Source organism: Eublepharis macularius, chromosome 10 (genome assembly GCF_028583425.1).
Source record: "Eublepharis macularius isolate TG4126 chromosome 10, MPM_Emac_v1.0, whole genome shotgun sequence".
Taxonomy (NCBI): Eukaryota; Metazoa; Chordata; class Lepidosauria; order Squamata; family Eublepharidae; genus Eublepharis; species Eublepharis macularius.
Genome location: NC_072799.1, coordinates 16505884 through 16530508, shown reverse-complemented (window position 1 = coordinate 16530508; position 24625 = coordinate 16505884). Strand labels below are relative to the sequence as shown.

Genomic DNA, 24625 nt, shown 5'->3' with positions numbered 1-24625 from the left:
TTGTGACAGGATAATTAGGCGCATGCGTGGCGACGGACGGGCGGTGACAAGCTTAGCAGGCAGAGAAACGCCTTGCGTTTGAGCCGCCGAATTGCGGCGCCGAATCGTCACGCGAGTTTCTTTTGCCGCCCTTTCTCCCCCATGACGTGTAGCGGCTCCTCCATGAGAGGAAATAGCCGTTAGGAAGCGCAGCCGTTGCTGTCAAGCCTCCCCCCGCTCAGTAGTTGGTGTATTCCGTGTTCGCATTAGAGAGGGGGAGCTGGACAGCTCCATCGCTGGAGGAGAGGGTGGGGGGACATGGCGCCTCCGGCTTTCCTCAGGAAACGCGGGTTCGCGCGGTGTGCTGACCTACCGCCTCGTTCACCTTTCCGGGCAGGCGATGCCGTGGCTTGATGGAGAGCGGCGGGGTCGCCGTGAAGAGGCCGCGAGGACGGCGCAGGAGGAGCGGCAGGGCGGCTTCGGCGGGCAAAAGGAGCCGGGGCCGGGCTTGCTCCCACTCGCCGCCGCCCTGCAAGAAGCTGGGGAGCGGGGAGGCTCCGGAGGACCCAGAACACACCGAGGTAGCGAGTCCGGGAGCCCGACCCCCTCCCGGGCCGGCCCCTGAGGAAGGGAGCCTTGAAGGGGATCCTCGCCCCTCCTTTTGCGCCCAGCCACCTGTCAAACATGGCCCGCGTATTGTTATGAGTATCATGTTTGTTGTTGATATTAACATGGTTGATAATGTTAACAGTGCTATTATTTGTTATTTAATCATTTATAGTCCGCCTTTCTCACTGAAAACCAAGGCAAGTACACAACTGGCCTGAATTTGTGGGTGGCAGCAGCGTTATTACGCACGAGGCTGGGTTTGAGTTGTATATACAAAACCTTTGATTTGTCATATTGGCCTGTGGGGTGGGGTCTGTGTGTGGCACAATGACTTGTTCCAGTGATGTTAGTTTAAGGTGGGTCAGGTAGCCTTAGAGACCAACAAGATTTTCAGCATATGAGCTTTCGACAGTCAGAACTCTCTGTATGTATTTGAAGAAGGGAGCTCTGACTCTTGAAAGTTTACACTCTGAAAATCTTGTGGGTCTCCAAGGTGCCGTGGACTCAAATCCTGCTGTTTTACTGCAGACCAACACACCTGCCCACCTAAAAACATGACCAAGAGGGAATTTGAAGCCAGCTCTTACTAGTTTTAGGTCAATGTTCTTTAACCAGTTCGCCGCACTGGCAGCACAGCGTGTCCAATAAGGACATAAGAGATTTGCTCCACACAGTTACAGCCAGAGACTCCAGCACTAAGCATACATACTTGGAAGTTCTTTTCAGGTAGGTAACCATGTTGTTTGTGGTAGAATAGCATGACTCAAGCCCATTGGCACCTTAGAATAACAACAACAACAACCACCGATTTATATACCGCCCTTCAGGACAACTTAATGGCCACTCAGAGCGGTTTACAAAGTATGTTGTTATTACCCCATAACAATCACCCTGTGAGGTGGGTGGGGTTGAGAAACAAACAAGATTATACAGGGTATAAGCTTTTGAAAGTCAGAGCTCTCTCCCTTCTTCAGATACTAGATATCTTTATACACTTTGATTCTTGAAAGCTGGTACCCTGAAAATCTTGTTGGTCTCTGAGATGCCACTGGACTTGAATCATGCTTTCTACTGCAGACCAACATGGTTACTCACCTAAAACTATCTTCAAGTATTCAGATTTCACTAAGGTTGCTACTTTTTAAAGTTTTTTGACCATCCTGCATTTTTAACAGCAACTTGAGGATCAAACAATCTACAATTATGGAAGAGCTGTGATTGTATATCCAACACTTGTGTTCGCTATGTGACATTCAGGTTGCCTGCATGTTTCCCACAAAGTTCACGTAGCACCCCCAGGGAGCTATTTAAGAAATAGTCCCTCTCTACTACCACTATCCCATGCGTGGCCTTGAGGGGGTGGGGAGAAGCTGGTATTTAACAGTGAGATCTGTGTTTCCACAGACCTTCTAGCATCTTATCAAGTTTACCATTAACCCAAAATAAAGAAATTAAAACAGGTGAAGCTTTTTCTGGCATGAAGATAAGTGAGGAAAATTTCACCTACTTATTCAGTAGTAACTCTACTGACTTGTCTAAGGTAAATCACAGTCTCATCTTTAGATTCATATCTGTATTGCAGGGATACTATTACATTCTAATATTACTGTAGGATTTTTTGTAAGGTTTCATGAAATATGATGTGTTTTAAAGTGCTTTAAATGCTTGTTAAATGCTTGTTGTGCTTTAAATGCTTGTTGTAAACACATGCTAAGTATTATAATTCAAAATGTTCAGACATACTCCTGTCTTATTCTTGCAGTATAATGGCAGTGAAGATGACATGTTTGGGGACTATGACAGCTTTTCTGGCAACACCTCTTTGTTAGCTGAAATAGATTTTGTAGAGCAAAGACATGGGCAGCCTCCTGACTTTGTTTTGGATTCAAAAAGCCTAGGGAACAAAACTGCTGTCCAGCTACAGAGTACCAACAGTGTCGAACAGACATTTTCATTTGCAGAATGTGTTACTAGCATCAGGAGTGGAACAGAACATGATTTCTTGAGAACTACAAAAGAACAGCATGATAGCTGTCTCAAGCTTCAAGATGGTGATGTTCTAGAAAGCCTCCCATCATCACAGCTTTTATTTCTTAAACAGTCAGAAGAGTGTTTTGTTGGCCCTAACACAACAGCAGATAAAAAACAAAGAGACTACCATGTGAATGGCTGCCTTGATAAGACCTCAGATCAATCTCACTGCCATGAGACAGAAGATTATAAAAACGAGAGCAAACCATCTACAAGTACTTTGCCTGACCCAAGCAGGAGGAAGAGCCTTAAAGATCTTCTCAAAAGTGCAATGACTGGGAATGCAAGAGTTCCAACCTCGTTGGTGTCTAAAAGTAAAGAACTCAAGGCAGTTGCTGTATCTGAAGAGACTGGTCTTGCTGAGAAAACAACTGATGCTGCATTTGTTGATATTGGTCCTTTTTATGGCTTACCCACTAAAGTCAAGGAGCTACTGGTAAAGTTTCGAGGAATTGAAAACCTTTATGGTAATACCACCATTAATAATTTCTTCTGAATAGTGACGCAGCCTTGTTTGTATGCACCACTGTTGAAATCATGACTGTTTGTTAGTGCAGTCCTGAGCAGAGTTACGTCCCTCTAAGTCCAATGAGTTCAGTTCATTTCGAATGGTGTAACTCTGCTCTGGATTGCACTACCACTTATACATTTGTATCAGTAGAGCAGCTGACTTCACTTTGCTTGAACTTAGCTTAAATATCTTGAACTTGAACTTAAATATCTCTTCTATATTCTGATACTGAACTACCAGTTGTGTGAATGCAGTGAAGATTCTCTGTTATCGTATGTAAATGCTTTTAAAAATTGTTACCTTGAATTATGTTCCTTAATAGATATCCCATTTTATTAAAAAAAAAACTGGTAGGATTCCAACAGACCCCTTTATTTTGATTTTGAGTCACCGTGAATATTAAAATATGAAAGGAGGATTTTGTCAGTCCTTGGCAGGTAGATCCCCAAGTCCCTCACAGCAAGCACTCAGGTGCATTGGTTGAAGTAACTTTTATTAGAGATCTGTACAGTGATCTATACGAATGCATTGGCAGAAGTGACTATTCAAAAGTGGACAGTGTTAATTATAGGGAAACTTCCCGCCCTTTGGGTCCGTTAACATTCTGGCGCGAAAACCTCAAAAAGTTACGTGGGAACTGATTAGTTTAGGCTAGACATAGTACAGAATGAAATCATCGCAGTCTCTGAGAAAAGATACATTGCTTGCTGCCTGCAGTTTGCATCCAAGGACGCTTGTTACAGAAGTGAAAGTAAATATCTTCAACAGATAACAGACAACCCCCACTGGCTTAGTACATTTCATGTTAGCAGTTTACACTCTTGGATGATCAGCACAAAGTGCAAAACACGTTAATGGCAGGTATGCAGACATACATGACAGATTTTAAGTAAAAATGTTTGTCTCTTTTTTTCCAGACTGGCAGCATGATTGCTTAACACTAGAATCACTGAAACAGAGAAAAAATTTAATATACTCCTTACCAACCAGTGGTGGAAAAACACTTGTAGCTGAAATTTTAATTCTTCAAGAATTGCTGTGCAGACAAATGGATGTTTTAATGATACTTCCGTATGTGGCAATAGTTCAGGAGAAGGTATGATGATGTTAAGGTTTATCTTTATTTAAGTTGAACCATTTCCCTGCCAGAATTGCAAATTCAAGCAGCAAATGTATATACGCTTAATTGCGAGGAAATTCCATTTAATCTAGGAAGTTTATTTCTAAAAAAAATTATAGCACTGAGCTTTCTTTACTGAAACTGCTGCTGTTTAGTTAGTTAGTTAGTTTGCTGTTTAGAAACTCAGTGCCATCCTAAAGAGAGTTAATCCAGCCTAAACCTGGAGTAACTCTTTTTAGGATTGCACCATCAATGGGCTTTTATGCTTTTATAATGGGCTTATCTAAGATTTTCTTTAGTCTTATTCCTGGAATTAAGGTTGCATGTAGTTAGCTGCTGAAACTTACCATAAACTGTTTATTATTTTGTTTTTAACATTTATTGTAGACTTTATCTTCCTCTTGTGTTCTTATTATAGGTTGGAAATTTATCAAGTTTTGGAATGGAACTAGGTTTTCTGGTTGAAGAATATGCAGGAAGTAAAGGAAAAATTCCCCCAGTCAAAAGAAGGCTAAAGAAATCCCTGTATGTTTCTACTATTGAGAAAGGACACAGCCTGGTGAATTCCTTAACAGAAAATGGACGAATCTGTGACTTGGGTCTAGTTGTAGTTGATGAGGTTTGTTATGAAACTTTGGAAGCCTTTCTAACATTTTAAAAGTCAGTTATGTATAAAATCAAAAGTTTGCTCCTGGAAACATTAACAGACTCTTGGCTTTTTTGAACAATTTCTACTCCGTCAGTTGAAAAGTTTTCAAGGCTTTTATACAAAACTGATGATTATTCTCATATTAATATGATTGAAGGTGTTATTGTTTTCCAAAAATACGTTATGTTGACAATAATAACATACTAAACTTTCCTTATTTTAATTCCATACACTGTATGTTTGTAAAAACTCACAGGCCTTCTGTCTTTTCTAGAAGATGCTCAGGCTTTGTAGATCCAGAGGAATTAGCCATGTTAGTCTGTAGTAGCAAGATCGAAAAGAGTCCAGTAGCACCTTTAAGACTAACCAACTTTACTGTAGCATAAGCTTTTGAGAATCACAGTTCATCTGACAAAGAGAACTGTGATTCTCAAAAGCTTATGCTACAGTAAAGTTGGTTAGTCTTAAAGGTGCTACTGGACTCTTTCCGATCAGGCTTTGTAGAGATTTCAAGAAAAATAAATTCCATAAATATGAGGCAGCTGATGGGCCTGTAACAGTCATACCATTTCATCCGGCAGTCTACAGTTTGGTGTAGTGGTTAAGAGCAGCAGGACTCTGATCTGGAGAGCCAAGGGTTGATTCTTCTCTCCGCTTGAAGCCAGCTGGGTGACCTTGGATCAGTCACAGCTTTCTCAGAGCTCTCTCAGCCCCACCCACCTCACAGGGTGATTGTTGCGGGGATAATAATAACGCACTTTGTAAACCGCTGTGAGTGTGGCATTAACTTGTCTTGAGGGGTGGTATAAAATTGAATGTTGTTATTGTTAATAGTAGTAGTAGTATTACACCCTCTTCCTTGAACAGCATGGTGTTATTGCTCTAGCTTAAGCTCTGTTTTCAGAGGCAGCCTCATGACAAGTTTGTTGTAGACGGCCCGTCTTGAGATTACTAAAATATGGGTGGCTGTTGCTTTCTTCCAAATCAAAGAGAAACCAAATGCAGTTGGATATAGATTCTTTTCTACCAACAAAAACACTATAACCATACAGTCCTGATGTGGTGATGGGTCCAGAACCATCCCAAGTCTGCAGATCTCAGTGATCACAGGAGGCCAAGTCACACCATGGGTGTCCCTAATCCTTTGAGAAACTTTGGAAAATCTGCTAATCATAATTGCCTCGTTCTTATTGGTATCCAGTATTTGTTGGCCTACTTGCATCCAGTCTCCAACTGTAAAAATAATAATGCATGTAGAACTAAAATCTGCTGTCATGTTTAACTGCTGTCCATAAGAACGCTTTTCAAAATGTTGAGTGTCTGTTTCTTGGGTTAAATTTGAGTTCTGTTTTGTATAACACAACAACTCTCTCGTTAGACCGGAGAAGCTCTGAGCCTCCAGAGCAATTTAAATACAGGAGTCCTGTTAATAGGAATCTGACTGTAGGTTATGGTACAGTAGTCACATTACAAGAATCTGTCTGTGGTCCATTATAATATTTAGGTATTCAATAGCTTGGATATCTGTAATTACTTTCCATTTTTCTCTCATTCATAGTTGCACATGATTGGAGAAGGAAGTCGTGGAGCTATTCTAGAAATGACACTTGCAAAGATTCTCTATGCAAGCAGTAAGTAATTTCGGCATAATGTCTAGAACAAGTAATCAAATAGTATATACAAGCTGGAGTCCCATGAGGAATCACAGGGGGAGGAAGAATTTGAAAATCCCATCCCTTAAAACTCCCTTGCAAGATTCACTAAGGTCTTGAAGTCTTGAAAAGGGAAGGGTATTACTCTGGGTTTGTTTTATTTATTTACAGAATTTATACTCTGTCTTTATGCCCTCCATAGGGCCACCAAGGCAGCTAACATTAAAAACATAATAAGAAAAACACATCTTTAAAAACGTTAAAACCAAACAAAAACGCATTGTTCAAACCAGTTCTATGAAATTAAAACACAGCTACAATACAATAAAATGTACATACATAAAAACAATAGTAAAAAACATGGCAGGAAGGAGGGATCACTGAAGGAATGTCACTCACAGCAAAAAAGTCTTCACCCATGGGCAGTAGACAGCAACATTGTCTCTGCAAGGAAAGTTCTAGAATTTAGATGCCACGATCGATAAGGCCCTGTCCTGGGTTGCCACCCACCTAATCTCAGAAGTAGGGCCTCAGAAGATGACTGTAGCAGATGGATAGGGTCATAGGGAGTAGGTGGTCCTTCAGGTTTTGGAAGGGGGGGGGTCAAGGTTACAGAACAGCAATACAGGACAAAGAAAACATTGAAATATAATTCCAGGATGGGTAAAGTAAAGTTCATTTTAGAACTTTCAAGCATATCAAGATTTTGGTGTGATATTTTTAACGGAACTTTTTTCAAGGTTCTATTTTGTGTCACTTCTATAACAGTATTTAGTAATTTGGAAGCAAATTGAATACATGATTCTGGGATGGATGCTGCTGGTATCTTTATTTTGTTTACAGTTTGGGTACTTTGACTTGCTTTTGCTGTTTTTGTTTGAGCTTTGGTAGTCAGATTCTCATAGCGTGTTCGTAATTATAAAACAAGCAATTCAAACCATGCTCTTTTGTGTTATATAGAAACTACACAGATCATTGGAATGAGTGCAACTTTAAGCAATGTTGGAGACCTGCAACAGTTTTTGAAAGCAGAATACTACACCAGTAATTTCAGACCAGTATGTATTCAAGACTAGGTAAAACTTTATATGAACAATCCTAGATGTAAATTTCACATGTTGACATTGCTTAGTTGATGAGAATTGAAAATGCATTTTTCATTTTGAGTTGCTTAGGCAATTTAACTTTTTGACTATATTATTCATTTGATTTCAAAGTGTTTTCCATTTGAAGAATGTCTACTTTAGAAAACAAAGATTCCATGTATTATAAGTTATTTTAATATTTAGTATTTCAAGATTATTAGTTCCTAAAAGTGTTGTTTTGTAGTCACTAATAGCAGGAAAAACTTTGCAGTGAATTTTTCTCAGCTATAGGAGAACTAATTTACAAAACTAAAAGCTAATTAGCCATCATTCCAGGAACAGTATCAGTCTATTCTACTATTTTTAGGATGGCCCTAAAAACCATTGCAATGTAACAGAATAAACTGCCTTTGGCAGTGGCTATTTGCGTTGTCAGGAAGTTTATGTTTATTTTGCAAAGCTTTGTTCTAATAATAATAATAAAAAGTCTCATATGTATTTTTGAATACAAGTAATAACATTTTGTGATTGTTGGTAACTTTTAAAATCCAGGTGGAATTAAAAGAATATGTTAAAATACGAGACAGCATCTTTGAAGTTGATAACACAGCAGAAAATGGCTTTACATTTTCACGTCTCCTTGATTACAAGGTAAAACACATCAGCATTTAAAGCATTTCTTTTCTGTTAATAACTTAGTATTCATTCAAGGCTACTTGTATCAATATTTTCCAACAAAATGCTTTTCCTTTGTCTTGCGCAAATAGGGAACTGTTGAGAAAATATTTATTAAGATGTCACAAATAAATCAATCTCTGTTTAGCTTATAAAGGTTTTTTTTTTTGTTTAGTCCTCAGCGCTGCAATAACTTCCAGTGAAATCCTAAGTGGAGTTACTCCAGTCTAAGTCTTTAGGATTTCACTATTAGAGAAATACGTTGCTTCAAGTGTACATTCTACCAAGATAGGTTGTATAGCCCCTGATTCCAGTATCTTCTGGAGGTATAATATGGGAGAGAATTGGGTATAGTTTTTAGTATTCCCTTTTTCTTTCCGTTTAAGGGACCCAGTCTTAAGAATGCTTTGTCTGAAGTATCTCACTGATTTCTCTAGCACTTTCAAAGGAAGTGTGTGTAGGACTATAGCCTTAAGGAACTTGAGCAATATTTTAAAATTGAAGTTTCAGTCCTGGACAAATTTCTGCCTTGTCGGATGTAGTGAAGCTTTGCATGAATATATTAATGATGAGGTATAAGTTTAACATAGGTTACAAACCAAGCTGTGCAACCTTTTAGTATTCTAGTAGCCTGCAGAAGATGGACCCAGATCACCTTATTGCCTTGGCGACAGAAGTTATTCCCAAGTTCTCCTGCCTCATCTTTTGTCCCACTAAAAAGAACTGTGAAAATGTAGCAGAAACAATATGCAAGTACCTGAAGAGGTATGTTGTCTGGATGTGATAAATATGCATTTCATAATTTGCAAGTAGACCTAATCCTAAAAGTTGCTTTGGGAACTCCTTTGGAAAGTAGTAAGGAAAGCGTGCTGTAACACTATCTGTCTTTTCACTTTCTCCTTGGCATGAGCTGCAGTAGTTCAGGTGAGAGAGTGAAGTTGGCAGCATGCCCAGAGGAGATCCACCTGGTTGTGGCAGAAGGCCTACAGCTCAGGGATGCTCACAGCTTCCAATCCCTCTACCTGGGGTTCTTTTTCAGGGTAGGAACCACCTGCCAACCACAAGCCCTTCCAGACAATTACCTTGCTCACTTCTCTGGAACATGGGATGGGTGCTGTGTTAGGAATCATTGCTCAGAAGAGCCACAGGTAGCATGTCAAAAAAGCCACAAGAGGCTCCCATGCCATTGAATATCATAGGTCTAGAGGGATGGTGATCCTCATTGTACATATAATGCAAGTATAGGTATTAGGTTAACAAGCTTCTGTAACTATGCACATGTGTTTACCCACCTGCTTTTTCATGAGTCATTTGCACCTCTGCTTATTATGCGTGCTCTCTCTCACTCACTTACTCACTCACTCACTCTCTCACACACACACAGAGAGAGAGAGAGAGAGAGGACTCCTCCTAGCTGCATTTCAATGAACTGCCCTCAATAAATCTAGCTCAATAAATCCAGCTATGTTTGCCTCCATTATTGGCCAGCAGGGCCAATAATGGGTCCCTTACCCATTAGTAAGTGACAGAACGTGACAAGAAGTGTCACATCTGCGCTGACTATTACAGTGTTTGTGCACAGATGACCTTACCTTGTTCGTTCTAGATGAACGTCACCACCTGGTCGTAATAAAGGAAGCATGGAACCACAGCTTCTTTTTCTTTTGAAGCTACAGTCTCTGTACTTATGCCAATCCCAAGCTGTTTTCAGAATGAGTCCAATTTGATTCTTGCTTTCTACCCTAGAGACTATAAAACCCTCAGGGAGAGAGAAAAACGGGACCTTATTGAAGATTTAACGAACATTTGTAATGGAAGACTTTGTCCAGTACTGAAGCGAACAATTCCTTTTGGAATTGCCTATCACCACAGTGGCCTGACTAGTGATGAAAGAAAACGAATCGAAGAAGCATATTCTTCAGGGGTCCTCTGTCTCCTTACTTGCACGTCTACCCTTGCCGCTGGTGTTAACTTGCCAGCTCGAAGGTGAATCAAGCTACTTGTCTTGCTTTTTGCTTAATGCCATACTGGCAAAAAAATGTTCAGAAACACTTTGAAAGGCTTTCAGGGATGTAATTATTGATGCTATTCGGAGTGGCCCAAGGAGCTTATTGAGAATAGAGGCTAGAAGTATTTTGGATAAATAAAAATAAGCATTGTGGCGGACTTCCTTATTCAGAGGCTTAGAGCCAGAGCAAATTTAGGGTGCATTAAAAGTCCTGCCCTTGCTGAAGTATTATGGTAAATTTGGCTGCGAAATAAGTGGATGTGATAGTTTTATAGAAGTGTTTGTTTTTAATCTTCTGGAGAATAGGAAGAATCTACGTTAATATGAATCTGAAGAAAGGAGTCTAGAAGACAATAGCAGATTGAGCTAGGCTCCTGATGTACAAGAGGTTGATTAAGTCTAGTCCTCGCATACTCCAGGTAAGGCGGTAAAACTGTTTTGGACTGTACTATTCAGACTGAGGTTGGGGGCTTGTGTGATGTCTGCTTCTCCATATGAAGAAATTAGCTGCACATAGAAAGTGCAGGGTAAGCATTCTTTATCCCTGGCTTCCTCCTGACTTATCTATGTGAAGGGAATTTTTCCATATGGAGCAAAATTCATTTATGAGTCACGATACACCCTCCAAAGAGTTCAGTCCAGACAACAGGTTTATCTGCTCCCTCTGTGAGAGCTAGGTCTGAGTTCAGCTCAGTTCTTGTTAGCTTCTGAACCGAAGAACCATTGTTCTCTTTCATTGGGTCTCAGACTTGGCCACATTAGAGACAGTGAGTAATTTCCTCTTCTAATCACTTTCCTCTTTGTATTGTTTTCTCTTACTGCTGGCAGTCACAAAAGAGGAAAGAAAATTGAGTGGGACTTGCAGGTTGACAGTGTAATCCTATACACCAGTCCTAATTGGTGCAGAATGCTGCTGCAGGATGTCGACTGGAGTGGGACATAGAGACCATATCGCACCAGTATTGGCCCATTTGTGCTGGCTCCAAGTCTGTTTGGGGGCACAATTCAGGGTGCTGGCTTTGACCTTTAAAGCCCTACATGGTTTGGGCCCTGCATACTCCTTTATGAACCTGCCTGACTGCTATAGTCATTTTCAGCAGTTCTGCTTCAGGTGCCCCTGCCTTCTGAGATTAGGTGCGTGGCAACCAAGGAGAGGGCCTTCTCGGCTGTAATACCAAAACTCTGGAACTTTGTTCCTAGGGAGTTGTCCCCATTTTTGCTTTGCAAAGTACGTAAGTTCATGTATGTTGTGTCAGACTGTAGAAAGACATAACAGCTTCTTACCTTTTCCTTTTGAAAAAAGTTCCTGTATATCTGCACTATAATTAAAACACATTTTCGCTGTTTTCTTAGAGTCATCTTAAGAGCTCCGTACGTTGCTACAGAATTCATGAAGAAGAATCAGTATAAGCAGATGATTGGCAGAGCGGGTCGTGCTGGCATCGACAGTGCTGGCGAAAGCATTCTTATAGCCCAAGAGAAAGACAAACAGCTGGTAACTTGAGCAAAAAAGAATGGCGATTTTTGAGACTGCTGAGTCACCGGGATAAGTCGATTGTATAGCGTAGGGAGGAGCTCAGATTTTTTTTTTAGACTCATTGAAATAGTTTGAGTCTCTTTTTAGTAAGTATGTTTCAAGGATACTTTTTCATTGATTATAATAGAAAAGTCTAGCTCCTCTGCTTCAAAGCTAATGAGATTTCATTAAGTGGTCGAGCTGTGAATCAACACTCTGCTGGTTCAAATCCCACTCCTGCCATGAGCTCAGCAGGTGGCCTTGGGTCAGCCCCTCCTCTCAGCCCCAGCTCCCCAGCTGTATTGTGGGGATAGTAGCAACACTGACCTTGTTCACCGCTCTGAGTGGGGCACTAATCTGTCTAGAAGATTATGTGCAGTTATTCTTATTATCATTAAATAGAGACGCAGCTCAACAGCATAACATCCTGATTCTCTAAATTACTAAATTATTTGAATACGTATCTGCGTGGCCTTAGAGGTAAGGGGCTATCTTTATAAGCACAAGCCAATGTGAAAAATTAAAGTGTTGATCGTAAAGCAGTATATTTAAAATATACTTAACATGTTTTTTAATTAGATAAACTATAGAACATAGTCTTGCTGTTCCTCGTCCAGTAAATCCTTACTCAAATAAAACTGAAACATTACAAGAAGTGGCTCAAATGTTGGAAAACCTGAAGAGATACAGAACTCCAAAACTGAAGCATCCACTGAGAAGAACTGTCTCGTGTCCTTTTTTCAGTTTCGTTTTGCTTAGAATTTTTATCTACTTTATTTATACCTGCCTTTCTCCCCATTTGGGACCCAAAGCAGCTTATATTTTCCTCTCATTTTATCCTTAACAACCATGTGAGGTAGGTTAGGCTGAGAATGTGTGACTGGTCCAAGGTTATTCAGCAAGATTTCATGGCAAAGTAGGAATTCAAACTGGGACCTCCCAGATCCAGGTCTAACACTCTAACCCAGTGTTTCCCAACCAGGGTTCCACAGAATCCTGGGGTTCCACAGAACATTGTCAGGGATTCTGCAAGAAATCGTGGAATGAATAATTAAATAAATTTTAAGATACCACGAAGAATTCCAATTTTCCAAATACCTCTAAAAATATCATGGTTATTTTGATTTGATACTGTAATATTAGGGGGAAAAAGATAATACAGAAAAGACAGGAAATATGCTTCATATTTTTTTCTTACAATTTATGCCAACTTTGACAATAATTTAACAGTAATTGCACTCTCTGCCTTCAACTTTTTCTGGCTTGATGTTATCAGATCTCAGAAGCTAAGCAGGGCCTGCCTTGGTTAGTAGTTGGATGGGAGATCTCCAACGAAGACCAGAGTTGCAGAGGCAAGAAATGGCAAACCACCTCTGTTAGTTTTTTGCCATGAAAGCTCCACCAGGGGTCGCTATAAGTCAGCTATGATTTCAGGGCAGGATTTCATTTTTCAAACGTTTTCATGCATAGGGGTTCCTCAAGATTTGAAAAATTAATTTAGGGGTTCCTTCATGGGAAATAATGATTGGGAAACCCTGCTCTAACCACTAGACACATTGGCTATTAGGCCGTTTATAGTCTGTCTTTTCAAAGAGATCAAGATGATTTGTAGCCAGTGCTTAAAACTACTGCAAAACAATGCATATCTACAACTCTAAAATTAAATAAAAGCAAAGAACCAGCCCATGCTATCCCATAGCTGGCCTGTAGAGGTAGTGGCTTCTGGCACGCGAGCTTTCCTGAATACATGCATATCGTGTGGCTGTAAGAAAGCCGGCCAAAGGTGCACCATTAAAACTCTCGAAGGAGGTCATTCCACAGACTTGAAGTCACCAGTGAGAAGACCCTGCTTTGAGCTGCAGATGGTGTTTCTTCTTTTGACAAGAAAATGTAGAGCATGTATATGAGCATGTATATGAACCAGGGTATGAAATTCATGCAGGGATGATGTCATTAAGAGAGGACTTTGGGAGATGGGATACACATGGGATGCACCTAGTGTTATTGTAGGAACACTAGGTGCAAATATGAATTGTTTGTAATTTTTTTCTTTCAAAGGTTCGAAACTTGGTACACAGCCCTTTAGAAAGCTGTTCCAGCAGCCTCTTGCTCGAGTGCGACAGAGGAATCCGAAGCCTGGTCCTGTCTTTAATTGGCTTGAAGGTATTTCTCAAATCTTTCACGAATGCTTTAAAACAGCTGACTTCGTTAAGGGAACTGATTGGGGGAAGGAAGCTTCAGGAGACAGAGCAAACAATCAGAATCTGTTTTTCATCCCCAGTGCTGAATTCTGATTTTTTTTTTATAAGAGATCTCTAGTCTGCCTTGCCTTCTTGTATTCCATTATAGATAGCAGCAACCCCTGAAGAAGTGTACCACTTTATGTGCAGTACTTTGTTTAGTGTCCAGCCCCAGCTTCTCCCTAAAGAAAAGAGCCTTTGGGATGTAACTGAGGAAGCGTTGCAGTGGCTGAAACAAAATGGGCTCTTAAAAGAGAGAGCAAGTTGTGACAACGAGCCCCATTTTCATCATCATCTAGAGATCACTCGCTTGGGTCAAGCTGCTTACAAAGGTAAGACGTCTCTCTTGGTTACCTGCTAGAAATACTTAGGCAGGGCTAGCTCAGCCATTAAGCAGCACAAGAAAGCTGCTTCAAGAATCATGAAAGGGCAAAAAATTGTCCATTATTTTAATGTGATTGTATTTTTACAGAAGAAGTAGGTGTATGGATGTTGCCTCGGGCATTAAAATATCATGGGCCAACTGGTGCATTAGGGACCTTAGTTTTCTCCTCAGTTAAGCCAGGTTACTGGGAAACTGCTGTTCTTACCTCAGCTAGCAAATCCATTGCATTGGCACATCTGTGTGAAATGTGATTTTATTTATGTCATTTATAGTCCAGCTTTCCCACTGAGACTCGAGGCGGATTACACAGTGTGAGATTAGTACAACCAGTATCAAGTACATTTCAATACAGTATCAAGGACATTTCCACAAACAATACCATAGGGTAAATAGATACAAGTTTAAAAGACATAGTATTAGCAAGAATCTAATACAGAGTAGAAAAAATACTGAATCAGAACATAATCAATTCTAGGACTAACATTAGACAACATGAAGCACTGGGAGTACATAAGAATACATATTTAAAGCAGCAGATAATATGCAAGGCAATATAGTGATGAAGTCTATTGTCCCTAACTCATTAGCGGAGCATCTTCCCTACAATACAGCGCTCCCATTTGAGTAAAAAGCCTTTTTGAATAGTTCTGTTTTGCATCATTTACGAAAAGCCAGGAGAGTGGGGGCTCTTCTGACTTCCTCAGGCAGGTCATTCCACAGGATAGGGGCCACCACAGAGAAAACCCATGTACGGGCTGCTGCTGACTTCACCTGTGTGCAGCCTGGCACCTGCAGGAGACCCTGTTAAGATGAGCGAAGCTGCCATAGAGGAACATAGGGAGGGAGGCGGTCCCATAGGTATGCCGGACCAAAGCCATGAAGAACTTTGTATGTCATAATTAATACCTTGAACTGAGCACGGTAACTGATGGGTAGCCAGTGGAGCGACTGTAGGATAGGAGTGATGTTCATGCTCCTGCTCGCTCCTGATAACAGTTGAGCTGCAGCATTTTGCACTAATTGGAGCCTCTTAGTTAACTTAGATGGGAGACCGATGTATAGAGCATTACAATAGTCAAGCCTTGATGTTACCATAGCATGGATCCAAGTGGTCAGGTCAGCCGTGTCAAGATATGAAGCCAACTTCCAGGCTAGAGTGAGGCTGTAGTAAGCATTTTTTGCTGCTCCCTTAACTTGTTTTTCTAGTAATAATGCTGGATCCAGTATAACCCCTAGGCTCTTAACTGAGTCTGCAAAGGTCCATCAAAAGTGGAGAGTATAATGTCCTTCAAGATCTCTGCTTTCCCAATAAGCATCACTTCGGTCTTGTCTGGGTTCAATTTCAGTTGCTTGCTACTGTTCAACAGCAGCCACACCACAAAAACCAGTGTGGTATAGTGGTTACAGTTTCACACTAGGATCTGGGAGACCCAGGTTTGAATCCCCATTCTGCCATGGAAGGTCACTGGGTGACTTTGGGCCAGTTACAGATTCTCAACCTAGCTTACCTTCTGGAATCAAAATGAGTTGTGCTCTGTCCATTACATAAAGATGAAGGAAGGGTCTGGAAGTAACATTTAAGCTAAGAGAAGTAAGCACTGCGTTAATCGTTTGGAGAGGCCCCTGGGGCTAGCACGTATTTTAAGAGAATCCCAGTATGCCGGGGTCCTGAAAATGTAATGTCAGTTAATATCTGGTCATCCCAAGAAGGAAACAAGTTAAATGTATCTGGACAAAATGCATGTATCCTGAATGTGATACATTGTTTAATGTTTGCTTGTTTAAATACATCTTAGGTTCTATCGATCTGGCATATTGTGATACCCTCTATGCAGACCTTAAGAAAGGGCTTGAGGGGCTAATCCTTGAAAGCTGCCTTCATTTACTCTACCTGACAACGCCGTATGATATGGTTGCCCAATGCAGCCCAAATTGGATGATCTATTTTAAACAGGTAAGGCTTTAAAAATGTTAAGAATGTATAGTCTTGCTTAGAGAGAGCAGGACATCCAAGTTGAGCTATCTGAGCTTAGCAAAGACATAGGTCCTACGGATCTCCACGTCTCCCTCTGTCAATATGATCTTCTATTAATGGCTTTGCTCATCTTAGCAAAGATAAAGCATGAGATCAACAGCAGCGTGTAGACCCGAATTCTCTGTCTCTGTCACTGGCTACATGGCGAGCTGTAGTTAAATGCAGTCAGGCATGTACAGAGCTTACTTCTGCATGTACATGCTCCCCTCTTCCTTCTCTTGCACACAGAATTTGTTTGAACACTTTCTGGTTTAATCACGTTCCAGTTTGCTAGGGTGTCCAAATACAAGCAATTTTGACTTTGTTCCAACACTCAAGCAAAAATTTTAAAGCTCAGTATAGTCCCAGTTTAGACGCTCAGCTTTTACAGAATAAATACATTCCTTTTTGCTGGGGCACCCACATTTGAATGTCATGGTAAATTGGAGTTCAGTCAGATTAGGAAGTTTTCAATCATCCTCTGTGCTTGAGAAGGAAAGAAGGGTAGGAGGAACTGGGGAATAATGCAAGCTTGCCAAGCAAACGTGTGTTCATTCCAAGTCACAATTTAATTATAGTCTTCTTGTGATAACACAGTCATAGTGAAATGGCTGAAGATGGCTTTGATGCCAATTGACTTGAAGGGGCCATAGTGATTTTCAAAACCCAATTTGAATTTCCCATCACGGAGGAATCTGTACCCTCTGTGGACAATCGTCATTTGCACCAGCTTTCAAAATGTTCTGTGCACATTCAGGTGGATGGCAGCCAGAGGAAACTTCAGCCAGTTCAATCGCGAGTGAAATATCCTATGCCTCTTTGTTAAGGCCAGACTATATAATTGCATGTTCCCCACCAGAACAAAGAAAATTTTATGGCAAGTCAAGTCTAGTTTTCCATTTCCTAACTGTTCCTTTTTTACTTTGATTTTAATATTACAATGTTTTTACTCTCTGAACTCTGTAAGGTATAACAAATGAAAACTTGTAACAGTAAGCTTAACATAGCTGTCATCTCATTGTAACGACCACAGAGGTGATAACTTAATTTGTTGTTTAAATAACAGCATCTGGAGAATTTATTTACTTCATTGAGTTCCCCCCCAGTGGAAATTCAAAGCAGCTTACAATGTTCTCCTTCCGTCCATTTTATCCACATCATCTGGTTCAATCCTTCCAAGTGCAGGCACTATACAATTGTATGAGGGATCATCATAGGACTGCATAGAGCCTTCTCTTGCTCCCTCTGATGAGCATATTTGAATGTGCACATCAGTACCTGGACCATTATCAGGAGTGTGATATCCTATAGCCTCCCTTATCTTAGTTCAGTCTTTCTCCTTGTAAGTTATTTGAGTAGGAGGAAAGGCTGAATAAGGAGGCCTACACAGATACCAGTCCAAAGATAATAAACCCTGTACATATTCATTACGACAGGACAATATTGATCTTTCATAATACATGTATACACTCAAGTTTAAATGCATACTAAGGGCTAAACTGCAAGTTACATCTACAACATTGATTGCAAGGAATCTGAGAGTTCCCCATGGGACTCAATTTAGAAGTGCTGCAGGGACCTGATTCAAATTAGACTGGGGGCGGGGGCGGGGGCGGGGGCGGGAGGGGGAGATCCTGCCTTCCCTTCCGCAATATTTTCCCGACTCCAAACTGTCCCAGAGGCTGTTGCTTGCCCCATGAGGGGCAAACAAAGCCCTCCGGGTTGTTACAGTTTGGGGAAATGAAGCAGGAGCCAGTCTGAATTGGGCCCCTGTGGCACTTCTGAATTGAGTTCATTATGAAGACTTCAGAGCTATCATATGGCTGCAAGTCTCCAAGGCAATCATGGTAAATATAAGAAGGAGTTTGGGCCTAAATTAAATGTATTGTGAAGTAATCTCATACACACGTTGGAAGAGGGTTTTTTATATGTAAAGATTGTTTTAGGTGGGTAAGCATGATGGTCTGCAGCAGAACAGCAGGATTTGAGTCCAGTGGCACCTTAGGGGCCAACAAGAGTTTCCGGGTGCATGTTTTCGAGAGTCAAAGCTTATGTGCTCTGCATTCTCTGTTTACATTTGCTACTAAAAATATTTGGCTTAAATTGTCAAACTAATTCTACTTTTTAGTATAATCAACTAACTCCAGTAGAACAGCAAGTAGCAGCTACTGTTGGAGTGCCAGAGAGTTTTATTGCTAAAAAGGCTTCTGGACAAGCAATCAGGAAGGTAAGAGAAAGATCTGTCTCAGGTGAAGTACCTTAAAAATAACACATACAAAAAAGCTCAGTTTTATTTCTCTCTTTACAGAGTTAGATTTTTAGCCTTTTTTCCCAGCTGTAATTATTAAAAATTTACTGTTCTCTCCCTCTTTTGTCTCACTTTTTTCCTGTCTTTTAATTATTTGTCATTTGATATTATTTTATAATAGCAATTATGTAATTTTTAAAGTGTTTCAGTCCATCATTGGCTTTACTTCAGGTGAGCTTCTCTTGTTCCATACTTGGAATAGCACAAAAGGAAAACTGCTAAAACATGAAGTATGCTAGATTGATATTAGTCATTTCGTCATATATTTATTATTTATTGATTTGATTTGATTTATACCCCGCCCTCCCCACAGATGGTCTCAGGGTGGCTAACAACATTCCAAAAATACATTAAAAGTCACCAAACCATAAAATCAATAATAATTTTTTTAAAGACATTAAAATAGTCCAGGAGCAGGCTATTTAAACAAATATTGGGAGTCTGTATATGGGCATAGCAGATGGCCGAGGGCAGCCCCAGAAAAAGTAGTGGTCTTAGATGGAAGAAAGAGGACACCCGCTGGCACTCAGCCAAAGGCCTGGCGGAACATCTCCGTTTTACAGGCCCTGCGGAACTGTAACAGCCTGGTGGAACGCTCTTCTGCTGGAGATCCGGGCCCTGCGGAACTGTAACAGGTCCCGCAGGGCCCGGATCTCCAGCAGAAGAGCGTTCCACCAGGCTGGGGCCCAGGCAGAAAAAGCCCTGTCCCTGGTTGAGGCCAGATGGAGGTCCTTCGGGCCGGGGACCACCAGGAGTTGCTTGTCTGCAGAGCGCAACACCCTGCAGAGGACGTAATGGAAGAGGCGGTCCCGCAGGTATGCAGGTCCCAGTCCGTGAAGGGCTTTAAACACCAACGTTAACATATATACAAAATACAAATTATCATGGAAACAAGGGGAGTGAGAGATTGTAACTCAGTAACACGTTTTGCATGCAGAGACCCCAATTCAATCCCCAGCAACTCCAATTAAATGGACATATGCTGGAGAAGATGGAGGACCTGGAGAACCCCTGCCAGTCAAGATTGGCATTACTAATCAAAATGAACCAGTGGTCTGACTCAATATAATGCTGCTTCTCATGTTCAGAGTTTCTTTTTCTAAACATTTCTATTTGTAATATTTAGAGTTACTTGTATGTATGGTTTGGTGGTGGAGACTTCCATCAAGTCATGGCTGACTTATGGCAACCGCTAGTGGGGTTTTCAAGGCAAGAGACAAACAGAGGTGGCTTTCCATCGCCTGCCTCTGCTATTCTTGTCTTCTCTGGAGGTCTCCCATCCAATTACTAACCAAGGCTGACCCTGCTTAGCTTCTGAGATCTGATGAGATCAGGCTTGCCTGGGCTATCCAGGTGAGGGCATGTATGGTTTATTTAGTGTATTTTTATCGTGTCCTTCCTCCACTTTATCTTGAAATAACCTTGTGTGGTAGATTAAGCTGAAAGAAAATGACTGGCCAAGGTTCACCCATTCGGTTTTATGGCAGGTGAGGTCTCCCCTATCGTAGTCTAACACTCTAACCACTGTACAACCCTGGCTCTGAAATTCTTAGCTGGTAATGTGTTTGAACATGCCTCTTCAGTTCATGTTACCAGGCAGGTAGGCAGGGAGTCTACCTTCATATATTGCCATGGAAGTCGATAAGTTCAGGACTGTACTTTTTTTGTCCATCAGTTCAGAGAAGCTGAAAGATGCAAAAGAGTTTTACATTGAACCATGTCTCTAATTTTTAATTAAAATTAATTTTGGTTTTAGGATGTGGACAGCAGCATTGCCAGTAGACTGTACTTGTCTTTCGTCCTTCATGCTCTGTTAAAAGAGACCAACATATGGAGCGTGGCAGAAAAATTTAACACATCACGCGGATTTGTTCAAACCCTTCTTAATTCAGCTGCTTCATTCTCCTCCTCGGTTCTGCATTTCTGTGAGGTAATGTATGGCATCTTAGTACTTAAGTGGTTTTCCATGTATGAACCTGCCTTAAAACTGGTCAGGCCACTGATCCATCTAGCTCAGTTCTCCAGCGTCTCATGCGGAGAAAGATCTCTTTCCCACCACCTTCTATCTGCGAGGCAAGGGACTGAACCTGGAATCATCTGCAGAAGAACCTATGCCCATGCTCTGTCGTAGAGCTATTGCTCTTTTTCATTCCAGATTTTCATGTACCACAAAAACATTTCTCATTAGGTTTTTTTAAATTCACGTTATCCAAATGGCCTCATGTGTTTTCCTCTTCTAGATCCTGAACTTGAACCAACTAGTGTTTCTTCAGAAGTAGCTCATGTTTATTTCGTTTTTATTAATTTCACATAATCCCTGAACTGATAATAAATGGCCATGTTTTTTATGTATGTTCTACTGTAAAACCTTTTTAGAAAGAACCTCTTTGCCATCAGCTGATTGACAGAAAAGAATTTGTTGTCTGCTTCTATTGATACTTCATCGCTACAATTTAAGATGGTGCCCAAGTTCTCTGTTTCCAATGTCACTGTATCTTGGGGTTCTTCACACTGAATTTTTACATTACCCACAGTTGAAGGATAACAATAATGGGTACACAACACTCCAACTTCCAGAAATATAGCAAGATACAATCAGCAATTTCCCAAACCACTGACTTGCATTTTTCTAACATTTGTATTGTATTTTAAAATTTAATATTCTTTATGTTTCCAGGAACTAGATGAATTTTGGGTTTATAAAGCTCTCTTGGCAGAAATTAGCAAGAAGTTGACCTATTGTGTTAAGGCAGAGCTCATTCCTCTTATGGAAGTGACAGGAGTTTTGGAGGTGAGTAGACTTATTAATTTTTAGGTCCATTTCTGAACACAAGTCATGAAATTTTGATTTTTTTGTGTGCAAAAAAACATGGAACAATATGTACAGCTTTTGATCTATAAATGTCTTCAAAAATAGCATTATTACCTGAAAGCCACCCCTGAATCAAGGTGAAGGAACATATATCTAAGCCTTCTAACATGTAACTCCTTCAGCCCTACTAAGAAATCTCCTATGTTGTATGTATACTTTCAGTTGGATAGCCATGTTGGTCTGTAGTAGAAAAGCAAGATTTGGGTCCAGTAGCAATTTAGAGAGCAACGAGAAAGCTCACACCCTGAAAAACTAGTTGGTCTCTAAGATGCTACTGGACCCGAATTGTGCTCTCCTATTTTGTATGTTTGGGGTTTTTTTTAATGCATCGTTGCAGTGAGTCAGTTTGCCATAGTCAGATGACAGCATACTCCTTTTTGAGTATTACGTGATAGATTTTTGCTGCTATCAGAAGCATGGAAGGTAGATATAAACTGGTCTAAGCCTGCTGTGGGCTGCACTGAAGAAGTCCTTCTAATTCCTTCTTTTCTCTTTCAAGTGTTACGGTTCCACCTGTTGTGTAACAGCACAACTTTCATACGTTCATAGAACTGTAGATTGCATTAAGACTCTGCAGTATTTTTTCCAAGGCAATGCTAACAACAAAGGAAATGAATCTCTAGGCAAAAGAGAAATCGATAGTAAGCATTAAGGGTGACAGTTTGGTGTAGTGGTTAAGAGCCGCATGACTCTTATCTGGAGAACCGGGTTTGATTTCCCACTCCTCCACTGGAAGCCAGCTGGGTGACCCAGTCACAGCTCTTCCAGAGTTCTCTCAGCACCACCCACTTCACAGGGTGATTGTTGTGGGGATAATAATAACATACTTTGTGAACTGCTCTGAGTGGGTGTTACGTTGTCCTGAAGGGCAGTATATAAATCGAACGTTATTATTATTATAAGGGAAACTTTCTGGCACTGTTCTTGATGTGAGGAGGTTTCAGTTCTAATGTAAATTAACAGATGGAGGTAGTTCTGAAAAGAACTTTCTAGTGTTGAAAGATAAGCCTGCGATAATAAATGCCTGTTTTACTCTTATCCTTAAAGCAAAATCAGATTCTTGGAAATAGCCTGATGATGTTTCTTCCTGTTTCTTCTATACACATACCTACCTCCACAGTCTCGTTCTACAGTGCTAAATATTTGTGCAGGGATAACCGAACAATCCTGACTATTAAAGCAACACTTTATTCCCCAGTTTTTCCCTGTGCCCAACAATTCTTAACTGAGGCCAATAAGAGCAAAGAAAAATATTGCTGTGAAGGGAGATGAAGCGGCTCTCTGTATCATTTCAGTTCTTGGTGTGCAAGATGAAAGGGAAGAGAAGAAGCTGTAGTTATTTCTGCCTGTGAACTTATTATGCAGACTTCATGAAAGGCCCGTCAGTGTCTCAGCCAGAGTAGTGGAAGTGGGATGGCTAGAAATACGGGAGGTGGGTGCGGAGACTTGGTGCCGCTTGTCGGGGTTGCTGCTTCCTGTCTCCTGCAATTAGCATTTTGACTCTCTTTGCAGGCCCGAGCCAAGCAGCTCTACAGTTCAGGGTATAAAACTTTAGCACGCTTGGCCAATGCAAATCCAGAAGTTCTGGTGAAGACTGTTCACCGTTTATCCAGACGTCAGGCTCGGCAAATTGTTTCGTCGGCAAAGGTGAGCAAAATCTGTGACAAAAGCCCTAGACTCAGTGCTTTCCAATTGTAAAGTAGTGTTCAGCAGATTTGGAGAGAGGAGGGGAAGTACTGGAGAATCCCAATCATTTCCGAAATACAGTTGCTTTATGATCACCTAGGTTTATCAGGGATCTTTGCACTGATACGCTAAGTAGGGCTGTCTTGCTTTGTTCCAGAATAGAGTTCTCCTGGCGGGCTAAGAAACCCAGAGGCCCTGCTGTGATGCCACGAGCAACGGATTGGAAAAGATACTGGCATGAATTCTACCCCTATCCTCCCATTCCACTGAGCAAAGTTGGAAGCCTTCCTCCAGCCTAAGGATTCTCCCTCCAACTTCTGTGGCTCTTTCATTGGAGGAAGAGCCACTTCAGTTGGAGGAAGTCTTCTTAAGGTGGAGAAAGGCCTTCCTTTGCTCGCTGGAGTGGTAGGATCCATGCCGTTGCCTTCTTCTTTGTTACCTATAATGATGAATTGTCTGTATTACGTTAGTTCCATCATAATAATTGTTTGTATGTGTGTGTGTCTAGAGAAGAGTTTGTGTATTGCAAAGATCCTTGGGGGCTGCAGTACATCTTGATGTACGTGCATGGGTGCACAATCCAATTGTAAAATCTTTGTCAATAAGAGCCAACGCACCATATGGCTGCATAGCTCCACCCCTTTATATGCATAGCCTGTTCTGTCAACCGTGTTACAGCATGGTGGAATGTTGGACACTGCTTATACAGAGTTGTCACAAATATCTGGTTAGTTCTTGTGCTTGTGTGCCTATTTTTGATTCTGCCTCTTGAGAATGACCACCTCCCCCTCCCACCAAATATACAGGAAGTTGTAATAGCTGGATAATTTGACCTCAGATATTGTTTTGGGTTGCAGATGCTCCTGGCTGAAAAGGCAGAGGCTTTACAAGAAGAGGCTGAAGAACTGCTGCGAATACCCGTGGATATTCCTTGAAGCTTCCTCATCACTGTACAGGATGAACTTGTAAAATCAAATAATTATTTTACAACCTGATGAATTTTTGTATGTTGCTGTGTGTATATATATGTAACTAAGCTTAATTTGGTAATAAAAATTCCCACCAAACCCATCTCTGCTTCCTTTTCTGTAAACATCATGAAATGAGGATGCTTTTTGGCCAAGTGGAATCTCACTGGATTGGATCCAGACTAATCCAGACAGAATGAAACTTTCCTCTCCCCGCACTGCAGTCCTTTGATCTCCATAGTGGACCCTGCGGAATGACCAGGGGGAGGGATCTGCAGCACGAAGAGAATGCGAAGGGATTTGCGGACTCCAAACCC

The 24625-nt window shown here is 41.0% G+C and overlaps 1 protein-coding gene across 2 annotated transcripts; it reads left to right on the top strand.

Annotated features, from left to right (window-relative positions):
* Window positions 1-91: 91 nt before the first annotated feature.
* On the top strand, window positions 92-24398 carry HELQ (helicase, POLQ like). Of its 2 annotated transcripts, XM_054990659.1 has the most exons (19): window positions 536-560; window positions 1993-2128; window positions 2351-3086; window positions 4048-4226; window positions 4669-4869; window positions 6458-6530; window positions 7512-7609; window positions 8189-8287; window positions 8931-9076; window positions 10058-10297; window positions 11673-11814; window positions 13894-13998; window positions 14185-14407; window positions 16257-16414; window positions 18603-18701; window positions 20539-20712; window positions 21460-21573; window positions 23167-23301; window positions 24198-24398. In XM_054990659.1, exons 2-19 carry the CDS (start codon window positions 2066-2068, stop codon window positions 24273-24275), a joined length of 3063 nt encoding a protein of 1020 aa, XP_054846634.1. In that variant the 5' UTR covers window positions 536-560; window positions 1993-2065; the 3' UTR covers window positions 24276-24398. The 2 variants fall into 2 exon arrangements, with proteins under 2 accessions (XP_054846632.1, XP_054846634.1); XM_054990657.1 differs by lacking the exon at window positions 1993-2128 and having other exon boundaries at window positions 92-560.
* The last annotated feature ends 227 nt before the right edge of the window (window positions 24399-24625 follow it).